Below are 15653 nucleotides of genomic sequence, written 5' to 3'. Positions count from 1 at the left end.
TTATATTGTGCAAATTAAGTTGACATAAAAAATGACATAAAAGATCATGCTATAGATTATGAAATTATATTGTTATTTTGGAGTAGCTTAATCTAACTATTCATGGGTTTCAGCTTTCTGTTAAATGCAACACTTTTGCCAGTTCAATAGATCAAATATTTAGTTTTACTCGCTATGGCAACAGTGTTAAATCCTTATAATTCTGAAACACATGGACAATCTGAAAGGGAATGTATTGTGACACACTTAAAGGACAACCAGGAAGAGGCTGAACTTTGCAAATGTGACAAAAATATATTGTGCTGAGGAGGTCAAAAGTGCTGCCAAACTAATCAGTCCTGGTGACCTTCTTGTTTTCCTATCTGGACAATAGCCACCATTGTTGTTTTGTGTTACTTTAACTAGGTTGAGGTCAAAGTTTCGTGAGCTTTTATAATGTTGTCACCTCATCAAAAACGTGCCTACATTTGTGTTTTGTTTCATTCACACGTGTTTGAGTAATCCTGCATTGTTAGTGTGTCTACATCGCCAAAGATCAAAATACTCTCTTCCACCTTGTGATGTCACTCAGTTTAAATATGCAGAGTTTGTGTGTTAAACCTTGTGTGAATGCGTGTTTGTGATGAGGAAACAACATTAGAACAGATTAAAAAATAGCGTAATATTGGCTCTTTAAATCTAAGGTCAAGGGTTAGAAGTTCTATCCTAAACTGTTCTGTTCATGTGTTAAAATACTAACGTTTTGACCTGGTTTGTTAAAAATCTGTAAAGTTACAAACTCAGAAATAAAAAAAACAATAATGCCATTTTTACAGTTTGATGCAGACAGCGCACAACGGTCTGATTCTGTCAAAAAGTGCTACTTTTACATTTTAATCTGAAGGGGGAAAAACAAAATTCATGAATATACAAGAAAGTCAGGTACCCCAGTTTTAAATGAGTTCTCTAAAGGGATATTTTTTTTCAGTGATATGTTCTTGTTATAATAGGCCTAAACTAACGCAAATCAAAAAGTCCTTTCTGGCATCATTTCAATTCATTTCAGAAAACTAAAACAGTTTTAAAGAGGGGGTATTACACTTCTTACACTTCTATGGCATATTAATTGAATTCCCCCTCCCTTTGCTCCCTGCGCTAAGTCACCCCACCTTCAGAGCGCTATCACAAAGCTACTGGCATACATCCCGCTAATGAAACTACTGCACATCGCGTCAGGTTTATGAAGTTGTAGTGTAATTGTGTTTTGTATTATCAGGGTAGCCACAGGGTCTTAAAAGTCTTAAATTTCATGTTCCTAAATTAAGACCATAAAAAGTCTTAAATTATGTTGTCCAAGTCTTATTTTTTTCACAAAGTTCTTAAATTTCGTTAGCCTATTTTTTTGTATACTCAACCGGGCTGCAATATTAAACGAAGGGAGGGAAAAAATAAAAATAAAAAATCTAATTTGTCTAATAATGTCTAATTTGGAGTATAAGCAATCAATACTTTGATTTCTGGCGCTGGCGGCAATGAGTAAACAATTAGTAGAGTGGAGGAAGATGTTGGATGGATCATGGGGAAGTGTAGGTTTAATCCACAGTGGCTCTTAGATTCTAGATATAGTACTCGTAGTTGGTAGCCACGCTGGAGCCACTTAGTGCCTCCGCTGAATTTCATTTCACTCCAGCGACTAGGTCAGGAATCGGGATAGACTTGACAGTTTGCAAGAACCCCAGAAGTGCAAGTTCGGGCACCAGCCAATCAGTGAAGAGCCATACATTCTGTGTTGGCAACAATTCCAGAGATCGAGGATTTAAAGCCGGAACAAAGAGAATGTTTGGTGAATTTTATCAATTGGAAAGACGTTATTGCCCTTCTTCCTACGGGATTTGGGAAAATCTTAATATACAAGTTAGCCCCGTTAGACATATATCACGACTAAATAGCAGTGATTGGTTAAATGAAAAAAGTACCAGCCTACAGTTGAGTAAACAAATTCTAATGCTGCGAGGCCAGATGGTTTCTACAAAGTGAAACATGAATGAATCAGGCTAGGTAGTTTGGTCATTATTAGAACTGGATCTGGTGTTTTTCACCTGCATAATGGGTGGGATGTTGGTCTTCATTTAAGTGGTCTTAAAAAGGTCTTAGAAAAGTCTTAAATTTGGGGTAGTCAAACCTTAGGATACCATGATTATGTTTTTGTAAATTTATGGAGAATTGTTATGTGGGAGAATGGGTGACATAGGCTTTTGGACAGAATTGCACTGCCAACCACTAGATTACTCAAACATGCGTGGATGACATGTAAATCATCACCAGGCATGTTCTTCCCCCCTCTTTAAATCTTTAGAGTCTTATCACCTTCAGATTTAGATAAATAGATGACAGAGAGAAAATTACACTGAGATGTTTAAAAACTAAAAATTTGTTAATGATCTATTGCCCTACATAGTTCCACGGTCTGACCTCCACACGCTCTGTCTCTGGGGTGAAGGTGCATCCAAACATGACCCCTGGAGGTGACATGAGATAATACCTGTCCTGCTCCTCTTTTAGTGCGTTCAGTCTAGTACAGTGCGTCCATGTTGCAGTATGGGAGGACGAGGGAGGACGAGGAGAGAGGAGAGGAAAGGAGGGGGAGGAGGAGGGTCACCGCTCGATAAACTGCAGATTGATTTGATTTTCTGGAACCAGGAGTGTTCTTGTCATGGGTTTCACAGAGACTCCCTCGGGATCAGGCTTAACATCAAACTCAAGAAGGATCTGAAACAGGAAATCGAATAATAAATCTATGTACATTCATTTAAAAGGGAGATTTAAAGCTACCATATGTGATTAGACTAGCTGACCCGGCCCTGTTGTATTCTCACACATCACCACTAAACGCTACCTATGTTACTGCTGTCTGACAGTGTGCCAGCTTTGGTCCAATAGAAGAAGAGCACAGCGCACAGAAGAGTCTGAACAAAGGCCAGGTGAGGGGAGGAGACAGGTTTATACTGGTAAAAACTTACAGATGGTAGCTTTAAAGGGCTCATATTATGCGTTATAATGTTGTTTCCTCATTAAAAAACAGACCTGGAGTTGTGTTTTGTTTAATTCAAACATTTTTAACACACAAACCCTGCAGATTTAGGCTTAGGTGTTCTTCTCTCAAACTGAAAACACTCTGTTCCACCTTGTGATGTCATGTGGTAATACAGGAAGTGCTACAATGTGTTTTTAAACTCCACACAACTTCACTAGATTCATTTGGATATTTTCAGCCCTGGAATTGCCAGTGTTTCATAAAATTATGGTAAAAGGTAGCTGTTAACTTGAAAACTACAGCTTCATGACATCACAAGGTGGGACAGAGCATTTTGAGCTTTGGAGAATATTAAAAGGGACAGTCCGGAATTTTGGACATAGGCCTTATTTCCTAGTGAGCCAGAGTGTTATAACATGTGGAGACACTTTTTGAAATATTCCATCCAGTTCTTGTATTTGCAGAGGTTGCTGGTGCTAGGCTAGTGCATGTCAATGGCCATTGTTAGCCTGCCAGTAAAAACAGTCTTACCCACTCCACAAAACACCCGAAGAAAATCTATTATTACACCAGACTGTCCATGTGAATGTCTGTTGACAGAATAATGTTTGAAATAAAACTAACCTTGCATCACATGAATCGTCGCATGTTGAGGGACTATTTTCTCACATATCAGTCCGCCGCTGCCACTTTCTATCAGGAATTACAACTCACTGCTGCTGCTCAGACATAAATGCTTCAAATGCAAGGTTGGTTTTACTTCTAAAATTATTCTATAAACACAGACATTCACATGGACAGTCTGTTGTAATAATAGATTTGCTTCGGTGTTTTGTGGCGTGGCTAAGACTGTTTTTAGTGGCAGGCTAACTATGGCCATTGACATGCACTAGCCTAGCACCAGCGACTTTTGCAAATACAAGGACTGGATGGAATATTTCAAAAAGTGTCTCCACATATCTCCAACACTCTGACTCACTAGGAAATGAGGTTATATTGTCCTGGACTGTCCCTTTAATGCAGTGGCTGAAACAAAACACAACTCCTAGTATGTTTTTGAAATCAACATTCTAACATTTTAAGAGTCAATTTTGCCAAATATAGGACCTTTACGATTATTTAATACAAAAATTACTAGTTTGTTCATTGTGGTTAAATAATAGGATACAGATCAGGTTCCAGTTAAAAATGCAAATATGAAAATATATCTTTCCAAAATACAGTTTACTCTTCTTGAACGACTACATTGTACTTCTACTTGCATGAATATGAAGTACTATGTGCATAATCTGCAGCTATGAGAACATGTCTGGACAGGTGTCATGAGAACAGCACCAAAGTGTTCCTCCCAACTATGTATCAAATGAAGCTCTGATCCTACTTAAGTATGATTTCCGACAACTATCCCCACCTCTACTACTAGAAGTCTGTAGAAGCAGACAGATCATATTTACTGTTGACATACACTATTGATACTTTGCAGCTGATGCTTTCTACATTCCCTGGAGGCTGATGCTAACTGTAGGCACTGCTCTGAAAACGCTAATCTGATTTGATGTTTGGCTTTGGTTTTTTTTTACTTCTCAAATAACATTGTCTCACATTTTTATTGAAAATCACAATCAAAATATGTTCTTTAAATCCATTTTGTATGTTAAAACTCAGGCTGTGTTTGTATTGTGTGCTTTGTGTCACTATGGTAACTGCTCAACATTCCTCCATAGACATACATGCAATACCCCCAGCTGATGTTACTGCACTATACTTGCACAATGATACAGCATTAATACTATGTTTTTTGAGCGGTTACCCTGGAGATGGCGAGGTACAGCTCCAGCTCTGCGATGCGCCGTCCGATACAGCTGCGCTTGCCGACGCCAAAGGGGACAGAGGCGTAGGGGTGGTGCGTGTGTTCCCGGTTTAACCAGCGGTCAGGCACAAACTCATCTGGATTCTGGAACACAGCAGGGTCCCGGGACGTGGCGAAGTGACACAGCGTGATCAGGGTCTAGAGACGAACAACACAACATTTCAAACAATATTCAGATTCATACTGGGGTGTTCTACAAAATGGATTTTAAAAAGGTGCACTGCGCAACATTTCTGGTGGAGGATCCGCTACCTACTTGTCTTCATGGAGATGTTGCTTTTCCTGGAATGTTCCATGGTAAGACTTTGATCATATACATCCAGCATTTATTCCTTATGGTGTTTCTAATTCTCAAAAATAAAATAATTCCTTTTGTGAATAAGGACGAATTTCCACATATCTGAATTGTAATAGAGAGTAGTGCTAGACAAAGCAAAAACATTTTCATAGGGACAAGGAGGTGGCAGACTCTCCACTGGAAATGTTACGCAGTGCACCTTTAACAACACATTTCAACCAAGTGATCAATACATCAATAATAACAATGGGTCATTCCACACCAAATCTCTGATTTTACTGAAAAAATTCTAGGAGGTTCATACACTTTCCAATAGAAATTTTAGCTCCCAACTTCTTATAGTTTTGTCATTAAAAATATTTTGTCAACTACCAGCGACCCGCTTTGAGCAAAGTTTTCCAAAGAGCCACTTTCAGATTGCAGTGTCTAAAAAAAACTATTTAAGGTACCAGTAGGTCCTTCAAATTTTCAAGGATTAAAATTTAGCAAATGTACTTGTAGAATATTTTCAAGCAAATTCAAGCCCCCAGAAATCTGTGATAAACCAAAAGCACATGAGTAAAAGTCCAGATTCTGAAAATTTGAAGGACCGACCTTAAATAGTTTTTTTTAAATACAGCAATCTGACAGTGGCTCCTCGGAAAACTCTGCTCAAAACAGGCCAGGGGGAGTTGACAAAATAGTTTTATAGTTTTAATGACAAAACTATAAGGAGTTGAGAGCTAAAATTTGGAACTTTTCTATTGGAAAGTTTGTGAACCTCCTAGATTTTTTTTCAGTCAAATCTGATATGGTCGAATGGGGCATTCGAAGATTTGGCATGAAATGACCCCAATAATAACAATAATACAATGGATTTATATAATATAGCATTCACAGCGCCCAAAGCTTGTTCCAGTGCATTATTCATTCACTGCCAATCTTCACCATCAGCCCCTCAGGCCACCACCCACACTCACACCACATTTAGACTAAGAGAGGCTGGGTGAGGTGTCTTGCCTAAGGGAACACCACCAATTTCCATTAGACCGGAGCCACTGCTGTTCCGCTGTGGCACTCGGTGTTTCCAGTGGTCTCCCATCTAACCGTCCAAACAATCACGACATGAGCAGGGACCCACCTTTTTGGGGATGATGTAGCCGCCGACCTGGATGTCTCTCTCTGTGATCACTCTCGCGTTGCCCGGAATCACTGGATACAACCTGAAAAATTAACAATTTCATTACACATTAATTGCTGTTTTATTCTGTTTTGTTGAGCTTTCATACATGTTATAATGTTGTTACCTCCTCAAAAACAGACCTGAAGTTGTGTTTTGTTTCATTCACACATGTTTGAGTAACACTTTATTATTAGTTTGTCTACATCTCCATAGCTCAAAATGTTCTGTTCCACCTTGTGATGTCATGTAGTGGTAGTTTTCAAGCCAACAGCCACCTTTTACCTTTAGTTCACTGGAGACTGGCAATTTGAGGGATGAAATTAACCAAATGATTCTGAGTTTAAAGACACAGATTAGCACTTGTTATTACAACATGACATCATAAGGTGGAAAAGAGTATTTTCTGTTTGAGAGAAGAATGCAGGGTTTGTGTGTTAGTATTTTATAAAAAATCATATATATTTTTTGTCATGTCACAGGGCTCCAAGTCCCAAGTCAGTGACCTTAAAGTCCAAGTCAAGTCCCAAGTCTTACTTCATTTTATCAAGTCAAGTCTCAAGTCCCCAAAAAAGTGAAACATGTGTGAATGAAAGAAAACACAACTCCAGGTCTGTTTGTGGTGAGGAAATATTATTATAACATAGATACAAAAATAGTATAATATTGGATTTTAAGTAAGAGCATTTAAGTCTGATTATCAAAATACTGAGAAGAATTTTTGTCAATATCTCCCACCCCTAAAAATCATAAAAAATAGTCCCACAAGATTTAAAACAGTTGAAATTTACCGGAGGACTTCTTTGACTGTGGCTTTGAGGAGGGGCATCTGAGCCACGTCTGCCGCGTCCGGGATCCGACGATCACCCATGACCCTGAGCACCTCGTTCCTGAGTCTGGACTGCACCTCGGGGTGACGTGACAGTTCATACAGGGTCCATGACAATGTACTGGAGATCTGCAACAAAAATAATGAAGTTTATGGTATGCTTTTAAAATTCTGTGCCATGAGAAACAAAAGAAAACTAAATTCTGGAATGGAGGCAACTAGACACAGAGCGAATGTTTCTTCGTTGATTAACAGATCAACAGATTAGGGGTGTAACGATATCCAAGTCTCGCGATACGATATTGTCACGGTATGAATCTCACGGTACAATATTTATTGAGGTCCAATAAATATTGTGAGAAAGCTCATGATATGGTGGGGAGGCTCATGATTAGGGATGTAGCAATTTCCAAATCTCTCTGCGATATTTTCACGATATACATCTCACGGTACAATATTTATTGCAATACATTGTGGAGCTAACAAAACTGTGAATATGCTACTTTTTCCTCTTAAAATGCCTTGACAAGATTTAAATCCAAAGAGCTAAGACTTAAAAGTGCTAAAATGGAGCAAATGTTATGGTTTATGTAGTTCTCTCTGTGTTTTTTTTAGCTATTGCTGCACCATAACTCCTCATTTAAGCAAAGAGACTTGTAATTCGATATATTGTGATGGTCCATGATATTATTGTGATAACTTTGACAATATGATATTATGATATTTCGGTTATTGTTACATCCCTAGAAATATGTAATATTATCACGCAGGTAAACTGGACTCAAATGCAGCACAAGTACACAAGCAAACAAAGTCTTATTTAAATAACTGAAAGTGTCCTATAACAGGAAATGTTTATAATTGCAACTCAGACTGAAAATACAACAGAGGAATAAATGATATTAAATGTGAACGAAAATATCTTCCAAGACTGGGAAATACACTAGTAAAAAATGGACTTGGAGTAAACTCAGGAACAGAGACAACAAACAGGGGAAGACAGAATTGCAGAAGTAGCAAACAGATCAGATTCAGGGGTTATGATTCAGGGTTTTCAGGAGCTTGAGTGTCTGTCTTTACAGGTCAACAATCTGGCAAAGACTGAGTGAACAGGAGGAGTATATAAAGACTAGCCTGGGCTGATTAGGGAATGAGAGGCAGCTGTAGGAAAAGGAGGGAGGTGGCAAAAGGAGGATCAGAACAGACTGGGAAATGGAACTGGACTGGGGAAAACATGTAAACTAAAGGCAGAACTGTGACAAATATATCTGAAAATAAAAAATAAAGTGAAAAACTCAACTTTTCTGTAAGGATTTGTCTGACTGTATTTTTCCATTGTCAAAAATGCTTAGTGTCTCATAATTAAATGTGCACTATGATTGTGGGTGCACTTTGTAACTAGAAGTATTTCTTTTGAGAATAGTCTAGGGAGAGTGGTCTTCTGCCTCTCACCTGAGAGAATGCCGTCATTACACTCACCAATAGGCCTATATACAGTATTCTCTATTATAATATTGTGTTTACCGTGTCGACTCCGGCCAGCAGCAGCTCGGTCACGTTGCTGTAGACCGTCTTCATGGGGAGTCCGGTTTGGGACAGGAAGTAGGTCAGGTAACGCCCCTCCACCTTCTCCCCCCGCGACACCTTCTCTGCCTCTGCCGCCATCCGCTGGTCGATGTGGCCCTTAGCTGGAGACAAAGCACCGATTAGATATGCTTTGTTAAAGTTCTTAATTAGTACAAAAGAAAGAGATTCCAATATTGACAAAATTATGTTCTCCTGATAGGATATTTTAATGGACAATGGAGCTAAAATGTGTCAGTAAAGTTCTTAGCTGAAGTTTAAATATTGACCAAAACCTAAAAGGACTGTACATATTTTTTCCCTTTTCCACTTCCACTAGTTTTCTTATAGATTAAATACTCAATATTTTTATTTGGCATATGATGTGAGTACTTTTACATACAAGTTTCTAAGTTATTGATTGATTTAAAGTGAAATGACACTTTTTCTCTTGTAATACTGTATATTATGTTGACCCAAAGCAAATAATTTGAGTTTTAAAATATTCTACTTACAATATATATAAGTCCAGTCAACTTAAAAATGTTTAGAAGGGGTTTCATTTTGCCAGGTGTATTTGTAGCTAGTATTAAAACAGCTTTGATATTCTGAGTTCATTCGAGGTGAGAGAAAATCCGGTGTAGCTTAAACACTTGGCACAAACCCAGCGGGTCTTTGACGATTATGGCTGAATGTGTGGCACCATATATGAGGTTTCCGCTGTGATAATCTGCTGTAAATCGCTTTAATCTGCTTCTCTGATCCAGTTTGGACCAGTGCTCGATTTTGGATGAAGCTTTTAGAGGAGTGACATCCCAGCAATGAGAAAACATGTGAAATCATTGCATAAGCCGAAGCAATGTTATGGTACAGCGGTGCGCGCATAGAGTGTCTGTTATGTGTTTGTCAATGTACACAATATATTAATAACATTAGAAGTACCTACTGTATAAAACAACCCAGGTACTTAGTGTATTTTGCAGTTGTATTTTATTTGTACCATCTAGGAAAATATTTGGCATATCAAGTAGGACCACTAGACCTAAATCAGATCTAAACCAACTTTAAATCATGACAATTCCAGTTGTAAACAAGGACGACCCGAACGAAGGACAGAAATGTGGATTAAAATAACTCTAAACTCAGCTATTATTGAACTGGAGAGGAAGGAAATATGAACAATGGAGAAGGGACTTCAAACCGGCTAGACAGATAAATGAAGAGAGAGCACGAGAGAGAGAGAGAAACTGCCTTACCAAAGTCAAACATGTAGTCCCAGCACTGGCAGAAGATGCTCCATGGTTTGGGGAAGATCTGGTGGAGCCACTGAGGCATGGCCATGGTGAGGAGCGTCATCACAAACATGGTGTTTATGGACTGAATGAAGCGCTCCGTCTCATCAGGCACCACAGGGTCCAGGCAGCCGATCCGAGACTCAAACAGGACGGAGGAGATGCCTGAGGAGAGGGACAGACGTCTGTAACTACGGACTTGTCTTGACCTTATTGTGCCCCTCTCACGTTAGCCTCTAAATGCTCCTAAAACGTACTTTCTTTGTGGGGGAAGCAGGAATCTCATTCATTTCAACAGAGATTTGGAAAAAGGTTTAACAGCTCAAATCTGATATAAAGCAGGCAGATTTGTGTAAAATATCATGAGCACCAACACTGCACTCATTCTCTGGGAGGCTTTAAAACAGCTTTGTTGTCCGTATAGAACTTATTTGCTGTGAAGATGTACCTAATGCCTCCACTCAATTTCATTTCTCTCCAGCGACTAGGTCAGGAATCGAAATACCCGTGATCAGGCATGTCCAATCTATGACCCATGGGTCAAATGCAGCCCTCAGACAAATTTTACTTGGCCCTCAGGCATCCAGGTGAATTGGCCCAAATTATGTTGCATCAATTAGTAATTAACTCTTTACTGCAAGTTTTTTGAAAATCTACCCTGATAAAGCGCACACTAAATTCAATATTTAACTGGCACTATTGGCAATAATTGGCACCAGCCAATTAGCGAAGAGCCATTTATTCTGTGTCGTCAATGATTCTCGAGATCGAGGATTTAAAGCGGGAATAAAGAGAATGTTTGGTGAATTTTATCAAGGGGAAAGACGTTCTTGCCTTTCTAACTACGAGATTTGGAAAAAGCTTAATATACCAGTTAGGCCCGTTAGCGGTGTATTATATACATCACTACCAAATAGCAGCGATTGGTTAAATAACAAAGTACCGCCTACCCTTGAGCGAAAGAATCCTAATGCTGCAAGGTCAGACGGTTTCTACAAAGTGAAACCGGCCGATGAATCAGTCTAGTAAAGATGGGCAGCTCCATGCAAAATGAAACAACCTGAAGGGCGATGGCCCACAAACAGTAACAATACACAGTTTTTTCAAGGTATTTCTTAGCAATAAAAACGCCTGTAATTGAATAAATGCTAAATAAATCAGTTAAACTCTATACTGTGGAACATAACGTGGACACTTTGCGTTACAATAAAGACATCTTGCTCACATAATATCAGGATCAGCGGCCTTATTCCACTGTAAACTATAAAACTGAATGATCACAAATGACACGTGTTTCCGTATTACGCACAAGGTGACATGACATGACATGACTTCTCGACACTAAATCCACAGCAGAAACTCCTTTAAAGCCTGTCTACTTGTGCGCTGTCTGCTGTGTGTTTGCTTATACTGACAGACAGTAGGGGAAGGGACATGGTCAAATCCTGAATGAACTCCATTGAGAGAATTACATAACAGACAATAAAACGTGAAGTATACAGCGTGTGTGAATTCGTGGTTTGGCACGGGTCCATTTGGCAATAAAGATCCGAATCGTTTAAGAACGTCACCGGGGACCCAGAGTCAGTGGAGGTGATCGGTGTTTAGTCTGGGTCGATATGGGAAAGGAAAATGTAAAATTAGGGTTTGGGTAGTCAGCTGCTTCGACGTTATACAAAATGACATTAATACCAGCCTTAGTGACGTACTTCTACTGTAAAAATATGTAAAAATACCTCCTTCAGTCAAACAGGTGGGTGTAATTATGAAACGTATTACTGTAGTGAGGTGATGTCATTGCCCCGGAACAATCACCGCAAAGACCTGTCAACTTCTGATGATGTCATTACGGTTCGAGTTGTGAAAAGACAGGAGCAATTTGCCTGTAGAGAAATCGGATTATGTTGTATTGCTTTGCCAGGAATGCTGCCCATTACAACACGCCTGTCACCATGGAGACAAGCAGGTGACGCCACTACACAGCAAAAAGTGGAGGGTTAAACTTTCAGGGTAAAATATTTCAGAGTTGTTTTTAACACAAAAAGGGTTATTTTAACTCTTTGAATGTTAAATGGGGGTTCGAGTTGGGGTTATTTGCCGGAGTTAATATGGCTGAAGTTAATTCAGCTTCCCCTAGTGTTAATTAAATTTCCCATAGTGTTAATTCAACTTCCCCTAGTACTAATTCAACTTCTCTTAGTGTTAATTCAACTTCCCCTAGTGTTAATTCAACTTCTCTTAGTGTTAATTCAACTTCCCCTAGTGTTAATTAAACTTACCAAAGTATTAATTCAACTTCTCTTAGTGTTAATTCAACTTACCCTAGTGTTAATTAAACTTCCTCTAGTGTTAATTCAACTTCTCTTAGTGTTAATTTGGCACCTCCCACCTCCAACTTCAAACTCCTGCATTTAACTAAAATAAAGTGTAAAAATAAAACACCTCTGTGTGTTGTTCAGCTAAATCAGGATAATCCTAAAAAGTGTTATCCGTTTACTCTCAAAACGTTAATATAACTCTTGATTTTGGGGTTAAAGAGGAAGTTTAATCCAGCGTTACTTAATGAACATTTCCAAAAATGTTAAATTAACTCTAGAACAGATTAGACTCATATAAACCCTGAGAAAATGTTCAAATTGATTCTGTGAGAGTCAATTTTAACACTCCACGTATTGCTGTATAGGCCAAGTTACAGGTCAGAGGTCGGATGTGTGAAAAGGCGAGCCCATTCACACAACATAAGAAAGCATGTAAAGTTTAAAGTTTGTTTCTTTTGTTTTTGTTTAGTTTTTTGCAATATAAAAAGCTGTAACAGAATAAATGCAAGATAGATTGTTTAATGCCATATTGTGGAACATTCCAGGCAAAGCAATAACATCTCCACGGAAACAAGCAGACAGCAGACAATGACCAAAACTGTTACATAGTGCACTGGCTGTTTACACTGCACCAAACTTCTGATCATAATCTAATTTCTGGAGTTATTGGATTACTGAAATGTTAAACAGTTACGTCTGATGTAAGTAATCTGATTCTGTGCAGGATTTGACCGTAGACTATAAAGAAGTGGACTAAGGTGTGACATCATCCACAATGTTCAGGTCCAGTCAAATGAAGCTTGTGAGGCTAGCAGTTATAGGGTGAATTTAGAAATGAGTAATATATTGAAAACAGGAATTTATTTATGGACAAAAAAACAAAACAAAACAAAACAAAATAATAAACACCAGGATCATGTTAATCCTATATTAATAAAGATTTACATTGTGCTGCAAACATCTGATCTTATTATTGGGTGATCTGATTATTCTAGTTAACAAATTTGTAAATGCACCCAATGTAAAAAGTGACATTTTCTAACAAACACCTAAATAAAAGAGAAGAGTCTTACCTTCCAGTCCAAATCTGTAGAATTCACTGGCGATGTCCGGCACCAGTCCGTCTTTCTGCCTGGAGAATCGCAGTTTGTTGATGAGATCTGAGACGACGCTGTTTAAGGTTTGATCGTACGCCTCCACCGCTTTGGGGCGGAGCATGTGTTTACCCAGAAGACTCCTCACCGCCTGCCACTCGTCCCCTTCACTGGGACACAAAAACAAGATGCATAAAGTTAGAAATAATATAATAAAAATAATATAGCTTCTTTAAGGTGCACTATGAAACTTTCTGGTTGGGTTTCAGGTAACATCACAATAGTAACTGGCTGATAATATTGAATAAAGATTGGGATAAGCTTCAAAAATATAATGAAAATGCAGTTTTTTGTGTTATAGATCTAAGGTAGATAGATAGATAGATAGATCGATAGATAGATAGATAGACAGATTATGAGAATAGTAAATGGAACTTATGAATTTTCCATGAAAAACATGATCTTAAAAATGCATTGATGTTTTCTTGCACCCCTCGTAAGATTCATGATTGTACATTTGTAATTGAAAAAAAAAGTAAGATACATTTAATGCTGTACTGTGGAACATTCTAAGCAAAGGCAGCAGTTAAATCCACCTGAGGTAGTAAAAACTTGTTATCTTAATTGTATTGGCCTATTTATGGGAATGCAATTCAGAATGAGCAGAATCTTGTCTTCTGCCAAAACTATATGTTAGTAATAGTACCACTAGAACCTATCACAGTACTCAGATCCAAGTACTCAAATCACAGTACTCAGATCACAATACTCAGAGCCCACTCTCTCCAGTCATGTCTGTGGTTTGTGGTGTACTTACGCAGTGAGCAGGCCATAGTGGTGTCCTCTCAGTTGCCTGTAGTCCTTCCATGAGGACAGGTCCGACCTCATGGGGTGAAGTCCCTCCTGCCTCAGCACCTGCTCGATCAGGCTCGGCTCTGCCACGTGAACCGTCAAGATCGGACCAAAGCTTGCCTTCCACATGGGCCCGTACCTCTGCACGCCCTCCAGCTGAGAGGGGGGGGGGGGGGGGGGGGAAGAGAGAAAACGAGATAGGGGGGAAGAAGGAGAGAAGGGGGGAGAGGAGGAGTGGACTTAGAGCTCAGTCTATTTTAAGGTAGTCTGTGATAGTAAGACAATCCCACATTGTATGCAAAGCTATTTTCTACATTCTACATGCTTCTACATAATGTTCCAACAGGCTTTAGGTATAGTGGTGTCAGTATCTGTATGACCTTAGAATCTCACTGCAGCAGTGGACACTTATCTCTCAAGTGTTGGTTTACACAAATGTTTCACATAGAACCAAAAACGCACCTGACTGGTTCAGGTTGATCTTAAAGTACGTCACTTGCTCGTTAAAGTTGTTTTACGCGTGATTCTTACCTGCAGCTCGTGCAGTCTGGACAGACCCCGTTTGGCAAAAAGGTCCCAGGCGAAGCTGAGCACGTTGGGTCCGGGCATCTGGTCCAGGGTCTTCGCGCCCTGGTGCCCGACGGACACGCGCTCCATCCACTTGAGCAACGGGAAGGCGCCTCGGGCCGACACGCGCAGCGCTTGTTGCAGCATCCTTCTCACTGCGAGCATGGAGCTCTCGGCTCATTTTGGCCCCGTATTTATAACGCCAGGACCGGCACAGGCTCGAACCCGCGCAAATGCTGTACACTTCTCCTCCCGTCGGCCAATCACGTACGCGATGCGTAAAAGCGCACTGCCCACTCCGTTACCGGAGGAGACGGCGTGAGTCCACTGGAAGGTGTGTCCAATCAGAGCGCAGCGCGAGGACCATCCCAGACTCAACACACGTGGAGCTGCTCTTAACCAAATATGACCCGTCCGTCCCAGCACTTTGCTCTCCGATAATGCACATTCAGAGAGCGCGCGCTCTGGGAATGGATTTAGGGAATAACGTTACCTCGAGGGCACCGTTTGCCCGCTCTTGCGTTAGACTTTCCAGAGACTGTCAGGAATACGCGCTCCGTGAATTGTGTGATTGGTGCTGTGAAGGAAGGAAGTGTGGAAACATGCTGTCCAATAACATGAACGTACAGCTGCACCTCCTGCACGTGTCCACTTCACTATTGATGATATTGAACACAAAGAGCTCGTGCACGCATATCAAAACGATCACTACCTGATACTGCTTTTTGGCAATCAGCCCGTAAATGATAACAGAGTAGAAAGTTTAAACTCTGTTCCACACTTTTACTGAGAGGACTA

At 39.8% G+C, this 15653-nt stretch overlaps 1 protein-coding gene across 1 annotated transcript; it reads right to left on the bottom strand.

Moving 5' to 3' along the window:
* Positions 1 to 1405: 1405 nt before the first annotated feature.
* On the bottom strand, positions 1406 to 15020 carry LOC110171326 (25-hydroxyvitamin D-1 alpha hydroxylase, mitochondrial). The gene is made up of 9 exons (XM_055160321.1): positions 14820 to 15020; positions 14254 to 14444; positions 13416 to 13606; positions 9989 to 10189; positions 8694 to 8857; positions 7132 to 7298; positions 6302 to 6383; positions 4824 to 5021; positions 1406 to 2748 (listed from the first exon to the last, which is right to left on the bottom strand). Exons 1-9 carry the CDS (start codon positions 15018 to 15020, stop codon positions 2635 to 2637), a joined length of 1509 nt encoding a protein of 502 aa, XP_055016296.1. The 3' UTR covers positions 1406 to 2634.
* Between the last annotated feature and the right edge of the window lie 633 nt (positions 15021 to 15653).

Source organism: Boleophthalmus pectinirostris, unplaced genomic scaffold, assembly GCF_026225935.1.
Source record: "Boleophthalmus pectinirostris isolate CB_2022bp ecotype Guang Dong unplaced genomic scaffold, ASM2622593v1 HiC_scaffold_3, whole genome shotgun sequence".
NCBI lineage: Eukaryota > Metazoa > Chordata > Actinopteri > Gobiiformes > Gobiidae > Boleophthalmus > Boleophthalmus pectinirostris.
This window is presented reverse-complemented; position numbering and strand designations above follow the sequence as displayed.

What these genes read in the sequence shown, in the direction of transcription:
- LOC110171326 (XM_055160321.1), bottom strand. Translation starts at nt 15,020, where the DNA reads ATGCTCGCAGTGAGAAGGATGCTGCAACAAGCGCTGCGCGTGTCGGCC. An exon ending in CACTATGGCCTGCTCACTGC is followed by an intron (nt 13,607 to 14,253) that starts GTAAGTACACCA and finishes TTTGTGTCCCAG; the next exon opens with TGAAGGGGACGAGTGGCAGG. An exon ending in TGCTGGCCGGAGTCGACACG is followed by an intron (nt 7,299 to 8,693) that starts GTAAACACAATA and finishes TTTTTGTTGCAG; the next exon opens with ATCTCCAGTACATTGTCATG.